Here is a 17,797-nt window from a genome sequence, read left to right as displayed (position 1 = left end):
TGTTTAGACTTTGGTAGAGAAACAAGGTTTTTGATCAAACAGGCATTAAGGCCTGAAAGGGCAGTAGTTCAGGAGAGTAGTATACCAGAGTATCATTAAAATGTGACTGCAGCTGGATTTACTGTAAGAGACATGACCCTGCAGCAAAACCTAGTAGGACAAAATTACACCTTTGACTTCACAACTAAATAGGATAAATATCTTCTAATAACTTTAGGTTTTTAGGTGGCTTTAGGTACCTCTTATACAGCAATTGTCACTTTCCTAAAGAACATAGGTAGTCTATAGTACCAAGACAGTAACAAAATGAAAGTAAACTGCAGGCAGTTCAAAAATAATTAAAAAAAAAAAAAGTGCATTTGGTTCAACAAACATCACTGCTGAAATTTTTCATTTTTAAGTTGTGTGTTGTGAAAATGTGCTTCTTCCTTGGGGTTGTTACATATTGCATGTTTCCACTGGACGATGTGGCTTTCAAAAAGAGCTTGTGACTGAAAAAACCATTTCTGGAATCCGGTGATACAGAAAGCTGAGTGAAAAAGAAAAACTATGTTTGTTTTTTGTCCTACAGTAAATTAATCACTTTGCATATTTAACTTTGCATATAAAACTAAAAAAAAAAAAGACATAACTGGGAAGGTAAACAGAAAACATCCCACTATGCAATTTAACTTACTTAAAATTAGAAATGGCAACCTAAGTTTCCTAATGAACTTTACTTTGAGACACCAAGCCACAGGGTTTGTCCGTGGCCTTCAGAGGCTACTCCAGGAAAATACTGTTCATTTACCTTAACTTTGTCTCATGATTCCTTTTAGTCCATCTACCATGAACCTCTTCTCCTTTACCTAAACCTTGTCTCTGTATTTTAAACAGTTCCAAGTATGTGTCAGCTACTGTGATCCTGCCCTCAGGTTCTCACTGAAAGAAGGCAGAACTGAATTATGAAGTGGAAAGGCTCTGGGTCTTCTTTCTGAATTCCTCTCCCTACATCTCTTAGGTACAAGGTTCCCAGAATGGTTATACATCTTCATTGTCAAATGCAGTAAATTAAATAGAGCAATTAAAATGCACTTCAAACTATGCAACTCCACAGTGGCAACAGTTGTTCAAGTTTAGTCTCCACTGAGGGAGGGACCTTGGGTTAAAAATATTCACCCAAAATACTTCATTAAAAGCAGAACATGACTGATTTTTTTTATAAGCAATGGTTATTGACAGAATTTTCCTTTCAACTTGCATTGCTTTAGCAAGAAAGAAGCAGAGTTTATTAATATCTGTTTGTCTAAAGATATACATACACTGACAACAAAGTATTTCAGTTTCATTTCTCTGTATGTTTTGTAACACAGCTTAAAACCAGTTCCCAAATCATTGTCATTATAACAATGAATGTGTTTTCTCCTTGAGTGAATAAACCAAATCTGAATCATTCTGAACATCTGAAATGCAAGTTTGAATGCAATCTCTTCTCTACAGGCTTTGTTTCTAATATTTGCCTTGCCATATATTTTAGGAGTGAATTACAGTCATCGTTCCCAGTGATCAATGTGTTGATCCTTCCACAGACAGGCTCACCTTCCTTTGTCGTCACATGTATCACATCTCTCTCAACCGCCAGAGTAATTTGGCCTAAAGTCCAGAGTATGTAATGAGTAAGTATCCCCCATATTATGGTGCTTTGCCTTTGGTACATTGTTGCTATACCTGCACATACCGTGAGGTATGTTGATTCCAGAGCCTGCCTGTCTCAACACAGAAAGCTGAAATACAAGCTGATAGACCAGTTGTGGAGAGGTGACCACAGCCGCAGCCAAAACAGCCTCAAACTGTGGAACCAGCAGCTCTTTATTGAGAGGTTCATATATGCTTTACTTCATGCTTCACTTTACCACAACCTACCAACTCTCGAATCCACTGTTTTGTCTTGCAATACATTTTTTTTCCCCCAAGTGCTTTTCTCATCTGCTTCAGCAATACAGCATTTCATTATTTCCACACTCCTATTCTTTCTCACACAGTTCTGAGGTAGAACAAGATGTCCCATCATACAGATGTGAAGACCAGGTAAACATTCCATTAACTACTCCCTTGGCTTCCCATAGTACATTATATTGTACCTTTTCTAAAGCTTTTCTAGGTTTCAAACAGCCAAAGTCAGCTTCACACGCAAACAATTGTATCAGGACCAAACAATTACATTAGAAATGTGCTAGAACAGCTGGCTACAGCACAGAGGCACATGTAAAAGACACTCTGGTTTTCTGAAGTGCTTACTTTCAGAGCAGTTCTTACCTTGGTCTGGATCAGTGCTTTGCAGTCATTAATATTGAATCCATCAAATCTGAAGTCCTCATTATCTTTAACATTTGATTCCTCAAGAATGTTATCCTGGCTCTCTGAAAAGTCCTAATAAAACAGAATTTACATTTTCTTTATGAATTTCTATCTGATCTCAAAGCATAAAGAGACGTTTCCCTCAAATAACAATAACCACTAAACTTTACTTTCCAAAGCTGTAATTTAATTTACCAGGTTCTCCCTTTGCATCAAAACAATTTTATGCCAAAACTTGTTGTACACACAAGAATCTAATTGTGACTTGAATTAATAAAAAAGCATTTTTCAATTCAAATTAGCCTTAACCAATGCCACAACAGGTGGTGAGAAATACATCTTCATTAGTACTATTAAAGGCAATACAATCTTCCAGTAACAGAAAAGAAGTAATGACATAAGTTTAAGCTGCCTGGGAATTGATTTAATGCTGGTGTATCTACGGGTAAGAGGGGAACAGAAAGGGAGTTCAGCTATATTGGAAAAATGTCTCCCATTCTCTCCTGTTACATGACAGTTCTATAAAAGCAACTTTAAAGTGCAGACTAGGTCTTACACTTTCATCACTGTCATTCTGCTTCTATATATCTTGCATGAAAGGCCAAATATATCTATAAAATCAAACTAGAACACAGTACACACACTCCCCCATCCTTCAGAAATCAAACTACTGATTCAAACTGTTACTTCCAATAACTATGTGTGACTAGTTTATCCCAACTAAATAGCCAGGTTGAATGCTGAACCATTTCTGATATCCTTATCTTCTCAAAGCAAAACATTAAAGACATCTCCCTTCGAGATCTTTCAATACCACTGGTTTAGTCTTGATTCAATTTAAAACATATTCTCCCTCAAGCCTTGCAAAAAGAGATAGAACAATCTGAGGAAAAGGGAAGTAGAACACACTTTCAGTTCCTATACAGAAAAAAAAACATCCAGTAATTACTATAACAGGCTCTGTGATTCAAATCTGATTTTCACTTAATGGAAGGATATTAAAAGCTAGCAATTTTCTCATGCTCTGAGCAAAAAAAGAAAGCCATCTTACCATACACACATCTGAAAGCTAATTCTACACCTGTACTAAGCTGAACATGCCATCTAACAACAGGGATCTACACAGTGGAGACTTCAATGTAAATGATGTAATGATCAGAATTTAAAGACCAGACTATCATTTTGAAAGGCTTTCTGTAAAAAACACTTGTGACTCACCCAGATCTAGGTCCTCAGGCATCTGCACATATAGCTTACAGAAGAACAGATTCATAACCAAGTGTTTATGATGGCATAGTAGCAAACTGTTGTTCAATTACCTTTTGATTTGCTTCTATTCCAAGAACACTCAAGAGGGTTTCTTGGCAATGCGATTTACTCCAGGGATGGCTTAAACTGGGGGTATTATCAAAGTCTGTAAGTGTTCTCCATATGTTTCCAGAATCAATGCTAGGAAAGAAAGCACAATTTGATGTTACAAGGTGTGCAAAGTTTCCAGTGAATATACATACCTTAGTTATTTTCCCTACATATAGTCATATACTAGCCTACCTTGATCTAAAAAGCAGCTTCCTTTGAACTTTTTCTACATTCATTCAAACGATCAACCACTTTTCTGTCTCTCAACCCTTTCTCCTTCCCTACCAGCCAGTGCTTTTCTACTGCAGCAGCCTGCTGCTCAGGTGGGTGACCTGTATCTGCTCTGCACTACAAAACAAACCAAAGGCACATGCTACTGAAACAGGGAGAATTAAGAAGCTCCCTCTACATTGTACTTGGGTATGCTGGATTCTTACATTGCACTCATCCTACATAAATTCAGTTGCTTTTGGCTCAGTACAGGATGCAATAATCACTGATCTTAGTTACTCACCACAGTAATCAAAGCTTTTTCGTCTGTAGTTAGTACTCACAGTCCTGTTTATATATATCATATTTCTCCACAAGTTTGAGGCTGCTTAAAATATAATGCACATACAAGGAACTTGCCAAAGGGATGCCCACATTAAATGTTTTAATTATATTTCTTGTAATTCTTACATTTCCAAAGTATGGACTGACCCAGCTTTTCATACATCAGTAAGATGTATGCAAAAATAACTACAACACTGCTCAGTAATGACACCAATGCTCAGAAGCTGCTGATCCTTCAAAAACAAATCTAAAAGTCTTCCAGCTGCATTAAGAGAAAGCTAAGTTAACAATACTAATTCCTGTTAGCCCCAGGAAAGAAGCCAAATGCACCACTGGTTTAGAAGCATATCTGGTTAAACATGAGAAGAAGTTACAACTGCGGGGGTGCGGGGGGAAGGAGTCAAGGGGGTTGTCAGAAGAAGCAGCAGCAATGCTCCTGCCTCAGATGATGAAGAAATAAGTCAAATGTGTTGCAAACAAAGGAGAAGCAAACAGGAAGAACAGGCTGCCTGCTGGGTGTTCTGGCATTCCGGAGGCTTAGTCATAAGAAGGCACACCAACAGGAGGAAAAATCCTAAGCAGGAATTTGTAATTTTGATATATTCTCTTCGTTGTTTGCCAATGGCTAAAACACAATCCATTTCCTTTAAGAAAACAATACAAAATTGACAAGATCTAGATGCTGAAGACCATAGTGATTAAGAAGATTTTTATCGTCAGTAAGTACCACTGAAGTTTAAATTATTAAATAAAAAGTTTAATGGATGATAAATAGTTTCAAAAAATTAAGAAGTTTGTCTAAACTCATTACCAAAGTTGATTCTTCCTAAGTTCAGGAATCCCAACATCATTATTTGTATCAAGTACTTGATCTAAGCTTCTTATGCTCTCTCTGGACTGTGACACAAAGACTTCTGGAAAGCTCATCTTAAATATATCCTCATAGCTGTGGTTTGCCTAGAAAAAAAACAAAGTTTTATTACATATGTAATACAGGCCATCCACAGAGTTCATGAAGTACCTAAGTCCAAAAACTGCAACATTCTAGAAACAGTATTATTGATTGGTTTTAAAATCTGTATTAACATTAATGGCACAGAAAGTCTGGGCCCACAGTTCAATGTTTTGATTATTTATGTAGAATTAGAAGACATGAAGCAAGAGGCGAAGAGTTTCTGATGAACTTTAGTCTAGAGCTTCCCAGCTACTGTTATAGACTGGTTTGCCTATTAGCCCTCAAGACTCCTCTTTCTGCTGAGCTAATTCAGTCCAAGACAAAACTCATACACACATCAATTTAAAAGCTCATTTTGCTAACTTAGTATTGGAACACACCTGATTCAGCCAAATGTAACATAACTACTACATGCTATAGTTACCAATAAAAACTTGTACTGTGTAAGTCAGATAGGATATGTCACTATATCCTTGCATTTGAACCAAACTTCTTCCAGCCTTTGTTAAAAAACGGAGCCAGATTTACGTACTTGTTCCTCTTCCAGCATTAGGAGGAAGAGGTTTGGAAAACTGAACATGAGTGATCCAAACAGGCCTATGGGAAGTAAAAAGGTTACCTAAAGACATACATATACAAGGAAAAATGTGCATAATTTACATCCTGTCCTAAAGGGATGTTATCATGCCATCCGTAGCTTTGTCCTTTTATTCCTTCAAGAAAGGAATTACTGCAATTTTCTGAATCAAAGCAATTAATTGACTACAACACCCTGCAGAGGGACTGCAATCCAGCAGCAGCACTGTTGTGTGAAAGATCAAGAAAGAAACTAGTTAGTTTTCTTTCTTTTCTAGTTTCCTTAGCAACCAATTCAACTTGAAAAACCTAGGTAGGGACACTCCATAAACATAGGTATGGATACTCCATCTTTTGACAGTTTCATTTAATTGTAATTCAAATAGCTGACATAAATTGAGATATTTCCACAGTTTCATTATACTGAACTCAAGTGCAGTGTAAGAGAGTATGGATTTAATCTAACGAGTGGGCAAAAATCAACGGAGCTTCTAGAAATACAATTTATCCCATCCTTGCCTTTTTAAACTGCTTATCCTGATGGACAACAGCTGGGTCACTCAAGGCTCCTAGGTAAAATAATTTGAGTCTTGCCCAAAGCGTCATAATACTTTAAATCAATTTGTAAATTATTTCAGTAGACTTAACTCAAAACAGGGATACTATCTGCAGGAGAAAGATGTCTCAGAAGAACAATTCTGTGAAAGCACACTTGCTAAAGCATTCATGGAGTCATGCTAGTAAGATACTTCTAAGTAGGCACTAAAACCTAAATGGAATGGGAGCTAAGGAAACTGTTAGACATTTACCCTTGGCTTTGGAGTGGAAATTCCAGCCACAGAAGTTGAGTTGAAGGAACTACTGCACTGCTTCAGCTGTAACTTGTTAGAGCCTGTGATGTTACTCTGACACACATACAGGTCACTGGCTTACAGTTCACCCAAGCCAGAAGAAAATTGCAAGTTTTTTTTAATTATTATTACCTTTAATACTATCTGTTTCAGTGAGTGTTTTCAAAACAATTTTGAGTATATTCCTATTTACCTTGTAGCTTTGTACTGATTATAAAAATATGAATGCACAAATTTCACATCCATGCTTTTTGACCGAATCCTGTGTATCCTATCAGAATACTCTAGTGCTTAAGCAAGTGCAATAGTCCCTCTCACAAAGGCTGATATTTAAAGAAAACATGAAAAATCCTTATTCAATCATGTAGGCAAAAAATCCAGATACTGTAAGGAAACTAGTGATTGTTTTCACTTTAAAATACATTCTTCTGCTCCAGACTGACATAATTTAATCAACTGAAGTACTAGATATTGAAGGTCAGGCCTCTGATCTCAGATGAGCTCCAGAGGTCCCTTCCAACCTACATAGACTTTTTTTCTATTGACCATACAGAGGACAAAGACACAATCTGAAGAGTTTGTGATCTTAAATAAACACTGCAAAAAGCAAAAGGATGAAAGACAAGCTACATGTATATTCCACATCCAAAGAAATCTTCAACAGCCCTGCAACTGTTTCTCTACCCTGAGACAAAAAAGAGACCACTTGAAAGTCTAAGTATGGTTAACTTATTTAGCTCATACTGGACATTTCCTTTTGCCTTTAATAAATGCAAAAATAAAGGCTTCAGTAAGAATAAAATCTACTGCTTTTGGAAAGAAACCAAACAATCTGTTATATTCTATTTCAGATCCAGTAATTATTTACTCTTTCTCTTCAGACTTGTCTCCATTTTCCAGCATTACAAGCAATTTAAATCTTTGTTTATGCACACCAATAACCAGGTATCTTGTGATCTCCTGTCAGTGCTGGACAGCTTATCCCACATGCATTTTTGTGCTTTCCCTAGTAACACTCCTGCAACAGGTGAAGTTCCCAGGCAAGGACAGAAGGCCTGTCCTCAGAAAATCCTCCACTCCCCTATCCATACTAAAACTCATCTAATAGACTACAAGCAGTAAAGCTATTACTGAATCTCATTAACTCCATGGAGGTCTTACTTGATGTCTCTCTTTTCAAAAATGTTTTCATTTCAGATAAAATCAGTAAGAATGAGAATGTTTTGTTTTCTATTTGCACATTGTTCTTTTGTTTTCGTTACTTTGCTTCATTTTGGCAATGCATGTTTGGTAAACAAGGAAATACATTAATTGCAACAAGGTTAATGGCTGGACTTGATCTTAAAAGGTCTCTTCCAAAGAAAACAATTCTGTGATTCTAAGGTATAACCCTTAGCCTGAAGCTTTTTTTGTGCTCATAAGGCCACATTACATTATACATTGGTAGAAATGATAATCTAAATAAATGAAACATGCTATGCTAAAAAATTAATTATGTTATTCTTATTCTTTGTGTGTGTGTGTGTCATTCACTTCCACCCACAATCAGTGTAGAATTCCAGAAAGAGTGGTGGATTATTCAAGCAGTGGAAGTTACTGTTTTCTCCAATTTCTAACTGAATGTTACCCTGGTTTACTTCAAAAAGCTTGCAGGCAACTCAAAGAATTTTTTTCCACCCTGCTTGCTACCCACCTTCCCTGATTTTCTGTTTCCTATGCTCGTTCTTGTCCAGCCTTTAAATCGCATGTGCTTCAGGGCAAGGTTCACCCTTTCTATGTGCTTACTTATTCCTAGTGTCTAGAAGCAAAGTAGCATGTTACATTCTTTAAAGCTCCAGAGCAGGGTAACTTGTCAGACACTGTAAAGATGCTTTTGTTCCACTTCAGTTAACTGCAAAGTAGCTTGACAGTCTCTCCCTGTAGTGTTTTCCTCTATAAAGAAGAAATTCAGATACAAATCTTGAGATGTAGGAAGCAGTAACACAAGCATTTCTGGTCTTTGGTTTACTATTAACACGTACCTCATTTAGAGAGCTCAAAGCCTTCTGTATCCCGCTCTCTTGAGATGGCTCAGAACAGAAGTGACCAGCAGAAGTGCTATAATGTCCCCTGCTTAAGTCCCAATCAACTTTACAAGTTTTTGTTGACTTCTCCAAAACTTCAAGATTATGCCTGAACCTGTCTGATTTGTCTAAGGACTCCCTGAAGCCTTCAAAATCACCCCAGGAACTACTGGGTTCTGAGGTACAATGACTGCTCTCAGAAAGACCCTCAGAATTTCTCCCTTTGCTATTCACTATGGGGAGGTTTTGCTGCATTACTTCAAGATTAATAATTTCATTATTTGTACTTTCATTCCGGTCACTTTCATCAAGAGACATATGACCTACTTCAACTGCTAGGTCTTTTAGAGACATCCGGTGTAATGTGTCTGTATGACTGAGACTTTCTGCTAATGACAGTTTCTGCATCTCTGTTTATGAAAAAAAATCACTTGTTGAAATCTGTACTGCAAAAAAAAAGGCTACTAAAGTTCAGTTGCATTAGAAATCTGAGTATTTCCAAAATAGAATCAAATTCTTCATTTCACACCAAAGAATAACACAGCTAAGTCAAAACAGGATGTCCTTCAGTTTCTCCTCCAGTAGTCAGCATATGCATGTTATTGAGTCTCACTTTCTGTGTAGGATATTAGCCTGCAGAGAAAGAATTATAAATAAATACTTCAGTGATAAAAGCTGTGTAGGGATAAAGAAAGATATTTGATAAAGTATGAGAAAGAACACTCAGTTTAAAACAAACACATTCCAGTATTACACGACTGAAAGTGGCTGTATGCAAAATTATTTCAGATTTACACAGAACTACCTGCCCACACCAGGTAATGACCAGTATTCAGAAAATACTTAGCAGAAGTTGTTGGATATTTATCGAGTCCTGACTGAGTATGCAGGAGACAACCCAAAATCATTACAGAAAATATCCAACACATATCACATCTTCTCGACAGGTATTTCATCCATCACATGCATGCTCAAACAGTGCTGTTTTTGTTTGTCCAGGCTCTCCCTGTCCAAAGGATTACTTGAAGGGGTGAACGTGACATGCAGCAACACGGGAATTGACCTTTCAATCCTGTGGAAAATAAAAGAAGTGCTTCCAACTACCGAAGCAATTAAGACAGATTTAATGAGTTCAATTTATCATCTGTAAACTATACAGATAAAACTGCATTTAGCATTTCAGATTAGTCACATCTTCTCAAGCACTTTCCATATCCACAAGTTGTTTCGGGGGGCAGGTTGGGAGCGACACTGAAACCACTTCTGAAAGACTGGCGGCTGTTAGGTCTTTTCTGTGATGTACAGATAGCACCAGTTAGGTGTTTCGTTTGTTTAGGGCTTTTTTGCCTAAGTTCACCTCTCAGGTTGCACAGGACCGGCCGGGAACAGACCACAGGGAGGAACGGCTTCACTCTCGCCCACCCCGCAGCCGCCACGGGCCAAGTACGAGAGAGGAAGCTTCGGCGGACGGCCGCCGACAGCCAGTCCCGGACCCGCCGAGGACCCGGGGGAATAAGCTCCTCCACCGCTCGGCCCGCCCAGCCCGAGCTCCCGACCGTGACCGAGCGACCCCGGTCTGAGCGCCGGCACCTGCCCGCCGCAGGAAGCCACGCTTTCGGGGAGAAGGCAGGCAGGCTGAGAGTGTGTGGAGGGGGGGAACTTGGCGAGCCGCCTCGCTCCACAGTCCCCACGGAGCAGAGGGCCGCAGCCGTGCCTCAGCTGCCCCCTACCGCGGGGGCAGGACGGGCACGGGCACAGCCGCCGCCGCCGCCACGGCGGCCGAGCCTCCAGGGCAGCTCAGGGCTCCACCACCCATAAAGGAAACAGCCTTACCACCGATCCGAGACCCCGCCACGGCTACCCGGCCGGCACCCCGGGCGGTGCAGAGCCGAGCCGAGCCGGCATGTCCCCAGAGGCGGGGCCTAGGTGTGCCGGGGCGGGGCGGGGCGGGGCGGGGCGGGGCGGGCAGGCCTGACCAGGCTCTGAGGGAGGGGGCGACTCGGGGCAGAGTGGAACATAGCTGAGCGCAGCTGAGCGCAGCTGTGCGCGCTCACAGACTCGCTGAGTCGTGGTGCTGCTGCTCGTGGCGGGCGGAAGAGGCCGTCTGAGGGAGCGGGAGCTGTGGGTCTGCTTCTCCTGCCAGGCTTCTGCCCTGGCCAGGGGAGCAGCAAGGGACAGAGGAGCCTCGCCTCTTCCTCAGCGCCCCCGTACCCAAGCCCGACCGTGGCCCTAATGCAGTCCGCGTTCTCTCCCCTTTCTCTGTTTTGATAAATATTTCCCCGGGTCTCCAACCTTGTCCCTGGGCCTCGGTCACTGCGGTTGTCTTCACTTGCGTCTCGCCTGAGTTAAAACCACAAGCCACCTCTTACCCTCCAGGAAGAAACTGATTTTTAAAATCGTGATGTGAAAAAGTCCTCACATTTTTCCAGCTCCTTTCTGAGGTCGGGCAGGCTACATATGTACGACTTGATGGTGGTGGTTCTATGCGTTTAATTTGAAAATAGCTAAAACCTTCATATAATTGCAAAATTCCAATACAGGGGCTGAAAAAAAGGTAACAATCAATCTGCCCACTAATACAACCTCATGATAAAATGGTTGGATGACCCAGCAACAGTATCTCAGGATCTGCTCTGCCTCTCCTTTCACTCCATGAAGTGTTCGGCTGTCCTGCTTCTACTGAGGCATCTTGCCCTGCTATGGAGCAGAGGTGTGGGCTGCAAGCAGTGTGCCCAAAGCTGGCTGCTTCAGCATCTGAGTGGCAGAGGGAAGAGCCTTTGTCTTTGGGGCTGAGTTAAACGTATGGGCAGTCCCAAGCAACAGGGGATAATTGTAAAAGGAAGGACAAAGGTTTTCTGGAGCAAGGCCCAAAGTAAAAAGCTTTTTCTAGTCATTACAGTATGTATGTTTTCCAAGCCAGGCACAGATATATGCACTTCCCTCTCACACATCTGACTCTCATTTCAGGCTGTAGTGCTTTAGCTGTGAGTAAGAGGCTGAATTTGGGAGTGATGCTCAGACAAAGAGCCAAAGAAACTTTATTGGCAAGTGTCTGAAAGATTTGGTTTTTTAATTTGTTTTCTTTCTGCTTTGGAGCAATTTCTTACCCTCCATGGTCATCCTGTGTCAGCCTGCAGCTTTCAGGCTATCCAACCTGCTCAACGAGACTCTGATTCAGCCCCAAAGCCTCTGATAGTTGTTGGGATAGTCATCATCCTGCACTGCAATAAGGTTGTGCTGCAGGAACCTCAGGAGTTCCATATCTCTTTTCAGTTTTGAAGAAATCTCAGTATCTTTTTCAGCTACCAAGATTGTTTTATATGACTTTACATTTTTGCCTTTGTCTTCTCAAAGGAAAAGGCTACAAACAGACTATGCAAAGGTTGAGATGCTTCTCTCCATACCACACTTTGCATCCAGATGGGAAAGGGTACATGGGTTTGGCAAACCTACTTCTGCCCTGCCAAGTTCAAGCTGTCATTGCAGTGGTGTGAGTGGAGCAGTGGGAGAGCCTGGTGGGCATCAGAAGGTGCCTCAGACCTTATAAATCTTAGTGAAGAAAGAGTAGAAACTGCTCCCAGTTTCTTTATTAAGTAACTTTATTAAGAACTTGCCACATCACAGTGTGGTTTGTTTCTGTCTCTAGCACACCTTATAACCCACCTTGGGAAAACCTGTTGCTAACTCTGAGTCCCTGTAGAGCAAGCAGGTGGCTGCACCATCTTCTGGATGTACCTATTGCTGCGTCCACTTGCAGGCAAATGCATCTGAAAACCCACAGAATCACTCTGAGAAAAATCTGGACTGGTGTGTTTTGGGCAGATTTTCAAATCAGAAGGAGTCAGAATGAGGTACAACCACCCTGCAAAGTGGGTTTCATATGCCCTCATCTGAATTTACTTTTCTTGGCTCAGCCCACCTGCATGAGAGTGTGATAGCTGCTGCTGAGATGCCTAGTTTGCATTCTAAATGAAACCCTTCCATAGAGTGATTGGTTTAAGTTTAAAGTGTTGGTGCACCTGGGTTAGGAATTTTCCCCTCTGAATTATACTGAGGACAAAATTCGTGTTACCTGTTTGTGCCTGACACGTACCTGGCCATGTCTCTGACACATACCTGGCCTCAGGATTTACTTTGAAATTGCTGCATTAAATCAATAACTTCTTTATGAACTATTACTTTTATTTTTTTTTAAATAATCTGGTCTCTATTTAAAAGGTAAATATGCCAAAAGCTTCAAATATGGACTATAAGCTTATATTTAGACACTTAAAATGTATGCATCTACTACAGCAGAACCTCACTACTCAAAAATTCACCAACACAAAAAATAACTGACTGAACACTCATCTACAGCTGCTATTGCTGCTCCAGCCACCATTCCTACTAGAAAATTATTTGAGTTTAGTACACATACCCAAGAATTATTCTTTTGTTTTCATTTTGTTCTTTGAGAAATACAAATTTGCCATGAAAAAACCTCAACAGAATAATTGAAAAGTATTTACTTTCAGAGCAAATCAGCATTAGACTGCTGTAATATAATTTTTTTGTTTGTTAAAGATCTGGTCCTGAATTACCGAGCTGTGTGGTTCCCATGTAAATGACCAGGATGATCTTGATGGCTTTTTTTCTTCACTCATTTTCTCTTGGGGGAAAAAAAAAAACCAAAACCCAAAACAAAACAAAACAAAAAAACAACCCAAAAGAGCAGTACTCTTGTATGCAGAGTTTCCAGTATTTTGTGGAGAGTTTTTAACTGAAGAATTAAACAAGATTAACTTGCTATTTAAAAGACTGAAATATTTTCTTTAACTCTTATGAAATATTTGGCTATCTTTTCTTGTAAAAAGAATAAACTGGCTTAAAGATTTTAGAAGTGTAGGACATCAGCAATTCCTTCATTTCCATAGTAATAGTGAATGCTCAGCTTTTTGGATAAAAATTAATACTTTAGATATCAGATCTAAACACTGATTTAATTGCCTAGCTATGGCTTAAACCTGAAAATGTGGTTGATTGTTCCATTAAACTTCCTTCTGGAATCACAGTAGCTTTTGCCATACTTTCTAGCTTTGCTCTGCTGTTGGTATGGGTGGTTCAAAAGGTCAGTGAAATCCATCATCTTTTTCCTGAGGTAGAAATGAGAACAGCATCACTTCAGGGCAGACTTGTCTTCTCAGTGCACAACACATGGATTTCCTGGACCCACTGCAAAATATTGCTCTGTGTGCTAAAATAGTGGGATGGGAGTTACTGTCAATCACCTACAGCAGTTAGCAGTGCCTGGGCTAAAAGAGAACCAGGATCTTTCCAACAGCAGATGGCAGCTCTCCCTTGTCTCTCTTTTCTGCACACAACAAAACTGTTGAAAAGGAAAAGTAATTCACCCCCTCTACACACTACATTAAAAAGATATTGGACCACCTGCTTTATGTGCTGACCACAGAAAAGCCATTGCACAGGACCTCTACGCTGATAGGCTGTCAGTGTAGATGGACCTACACATAAAAAAGGCAACGTTCTTTGCCAGGAGGTGTAAGATGTACATTAAGATCCTCTCTTCTTCTATCAGGTGTGGAAGATAAAGGAAGTGTAATCCATCTCTCAAAAAAGATAGATGTACAAGAGACATGCATGACCTGGGTTCAGAGGCTGCCTTTAGCACTTTTGTCTAGCCCCATGAATGTAGTTTTGAAGAAAAGCTCTCATTTGCTGCTATGGCTAGTCTGCTTCTTGGAGTGATTCTGAGGAGCAGAAACTAGGTATCTTCTAGGCAAAGGCAGTGAAATGCCATTCCACTCTTGCACTTCATGAAACATTGTCTTCCAAATTCATATGTGGGCTGCACTAATTTAAGATCCTCCATCCTGTTACATAGCACATGTACCAAAAGAAGACACTTAAACCTTTCAGAGCTCCCACAAGATCCTGAAGTGGTTCTTGTGCTTTATGTAAAAGGCCAAGTGCCATAAGCACCTTCCTATTTGCCTGCATCTGCCAGTCTTCAACTATTTGCCACCACTTCATCACCCACTGACCCTCTATTCTGCCCTGGTGAGACAACACCTGGAATACTGTGTATTTTTCCATGAGAGGGACAAAAGTTTCCTGGGTAGCAGAATAATTTGCTAGCAGAAGCAGGATATTGCTATCATGACTGCTCTTGGTGTGAGAGCACTGGCCAGCAGGAGTCCACAGATTTAAGGAGAATAAAGGTGATCCTCTTGAAGTCCCATTACATTTCCTTAAGAGCACAGCATACAGGCTCCTGCTATGTAAGAGCAACGCAACAGCAACTGCTCACATAGACTCTGTCACTGTGGTGGAGACCCTGGAAAATGACAGTGCTTTGACATGGCTCCAGAGTTGCTGTTTTTGGATCCCAAGGAAGATCCCTTTAAGGTCATACTGCAAGACACCTTTTTTACCTCCTCCCTACCACAGCTGGCAGCAGCTGTGCATCGTATGCATACTCCTGTTTCCAACACAGTAAGTATACTGCTTTTGTATACATGTTGCTTCACAGTGGGGACAAAGCTTCTGATGGAATTAGAGCTTTGGTCTCAGATCTGCAGGGAAGTGATAAATATCACCAGACAGCCCAGGAGAGGTGGCACACCTCTAAAAGCAGGAGAAATCATTCACACAGCAGTTATGTGAAAGTATTCAAAATGATTGGAAACTGCCTGCCTAGTCCTGACCCAGTATGGGTGACTTTGCCTTAAAGCCATGCAACAAATGTTTTAACGGATGTGTAATACAAGTGATAGAATGGCTCCTTCATTTAATGAGCAGGGCTGACAGCTATTCCAGAGGCCAAACTGGCTACACAGAAACAAAGGCTCTGGAGATGTGGCATGGTCCCACAACAGCATCTCCTTCCAGAGCGATCAAGCTGCTGCACATACATCCTGCAGGCAGGCTGGTGGCAGGAACCAGAGGAGGAAGGAGTTCAGCTCCTTCCAGTGATTAATGTATGAGTCCAGTCCTCAGAGGGACAGTCTTATTGCACCAAATTCTTTGCTCCTGTAGGCATAGCCAGTGGCTGTCTAAAGATCTTGCTTCTCATTTTCCACTTGGCCAAGGAAAGAATCCTCAAAGCAGACAAACACATCTCTTAAACCGCCAGCTTCTGTTTCTCTTACTGAGTCTCTCCTTGCCCTGAAAACAGTCAAAGCAGAAAAACTAGGAGCATACTGTCTCTTTATGGTACCCTTTATGAACACTGGTGAAAGTGAGCCCTACACTCTAAACCTGCTAGAACTTGTAGAAGGATGCTACATCTTCAAAAAGGTGGTTGTTTAAATGTATGGCAGTAGTGTGTGGCACCACAGTTGAATTGCTTTCAATGCTTCACAATCACCTACCTAGCACTGCTCCTTGCTCTATTATTGTTTCCCATGAAGCTTCTGTTCTGTGTTGCTTTTTCTGCTGATCATTCCAAATATCTGCATAGATGTGTTGAGTGCAAGTCCAACGGGCTCTGCAGCCCACATGGGTTTTCTAGGTACATCAACACTGGTTTACTGAAAGCACGCCTTGCCATTTTGTCCAGTCCCCTGCACTCACTGTAAACTGAGTCGTGATCACTGTAGTTTGCAGCTCGATAATCCCCTGTTTTAATGCCTGATTAGGTCCCAAATCCATTATTGTTAGTGAAATGTGGCTGTGGAGAGGGTAGGAGGATTTAATCCTCTTGGCTGAGAATTAAGCTGCTAGAGGTACACTCGACTGGTGCTGTACCAATGTATTAATTAGCTTGCCTGGAAGTTTCGTTGATGCTGCTCAGTGAGGTTGTTGAAAGGTCAGACATTCTATTAGAAGTGTTGTGTTTCAACTCTAAGCCATAGCACTTGACACTTAACAAATCTCTAGGAAAACAATAATCAAATGAAGCATTTGCATAAAAATATTTTTAAAAACTTGAGTCCCCACTTCAAGCAGCAGTTAAAAGAACACTGGATCATAATTATTAGCATCTTTGTAGCTCCTTACTTACAACAATTTCACTTTTTCATTCTCCAAGTGAGCTTCACAAAGATTCCAAGGCAGGTGGAGCAGTGGTCATCACTGCCCTTTGTACAGGAGGAAACGAGTAAAGGTAGTTTATCCACCCTCAAAAGAAAGACATGAAGTTCCTGGTGGATGTCTCCATGTGCCAAACCCCATGAAAACGAAATTAGTTATCAATAAAGGTGTCATTTTATTGGTTAAAGCATAGCACTGCGGTATGAATGAAAAAATCGTGCCACCCTTGCAAGAAAATCAAAACATGGAATTAAATGGCAAAAGGGCAGAACTTGTGTGAGTTTTTCCTATATGTGCAAGACAGTCCTCTGCCTTTCCTGACAGGTGGTGCTACCACTCTAGTGAAGCCACAAAGTATGATTGTGGCACAGGAAACAAGCAAGGGCTCAGCTATCTAAGAAAATAGATGACAGTTTCTAAAGCTGAAGCAAATTGCCAGCTGAGATTTCAACCCTTGTGGTGCCTGTTCTTTCCCCTGGGAGGTGGGAACATGTTTTCCCAGACCTCTCACTCAGCTTTAAGATGGGACACGTGTCTCATAGCTGGGTGAGCCAAGAGTATGTGTCCAAGGCGTTAGAGCAGTGCAAGTTCCAGGTGGCAGCTGGTGAAGCTGCAGTAACTGCATGGTGTTGGGCTGTGGGCAAGCCTGAAGCAGCTGGAAGGTCTGGGTACAAGCCCTACTCTCTCACCTTCACTGAGAACATCCTACGTGTGCTCTTGGCTTGTCTCTCCCTTACCATCACAGTGTGTACCACACTGCAACAAATGTTTTAGAAGTGTGCATATGGCATGTGGACTGCATTTAAGCCTTATTCATCCAGCTCCTTGAGCCATATTTTCAGATGCTCTTTGCAGTGTGCAGTTAATATGAAGGCAGACTTCAACATCAGTTTGTCTGTATTGCAAGTAGCAGACTAGGTACAGCTAAATGGTACAGATGTTTTGGACAAGAAAAAACTGTTTAAACCCACAAGGTTTGAGCTAACAGGCAGGAGCTGGATGGGGAAGGAGGCTGCTCCCCAGCTCTGTGTGTATAACACCAACGTAAGGCCAGACAATTTAGACAAAAG

General features: G+C 41.0%; 2 protein-coding genes across 2 annotated transcripts in view; one reads left to right on the top strand and one right to left on the bottom strand.

The window, feature by feature from the left end:
• Window positions 1-364: 364 nt before the first annotated feature.
• On the bottom strand, window positions 365-9,152 carry CLBA1 (clathrin binding box of aftiphilin containing 1). Its single transcript, XM_054400832.1, has 5 exons — window positions 8,655-9,152; window positions 5,063-5,208; window positions 3,657-3,786; window positions 2,296-2,409; window positions 365-529 (listed from the first exon to the last, which is right to left on the bottom strand). The coding sequence occupies exons 1-5, from the start codon at window positions 9,102-9,104 to the stop codon at window positions 365-367; spliced, it is 1,005 nt and encodes a 334-aa protein (XP_054256807.1). The 5' UTR covers window positions 9,105-9,152.
• Window positions 9,153-15,053: 5,901 nt separating this feature from the next.
• Window positions 15,054-17,797, top strand: part of AHNAK2 (AHNAK nucleoprotein 2) — a 119,201-nt gene continuing 116,457 nt past the window's right edge. Inside the window, exon 1 of the mRNA XM_054400668.1 lies at window positions 15,054-15,188. Coding sequence (XP_054256643.1) covers window positions 15,054-15,188 — 135 coding nt within the window. The remainder of the gene's footprint in view (window positions 15,189-17,797) is intronic.

The sequence above is a fragment of the Indicator indicator genome, chromosome 4 (assembly GCF_027791375.1).
Source record: "Indicator indicator isolate 239-I01 chromosome 4, UM_Iind_1.1, whole genome shotgun sequence".
NCBI lineage: Eukaryota > Metazoa > Chordata > Aves > Piciformes > Indicatoridae > Indicator > Indicator indicator.
Note: the sequence above shows the minus strand (reverse complement) of the source record. Positions and strands in the feature narration are given on the sequence as shown.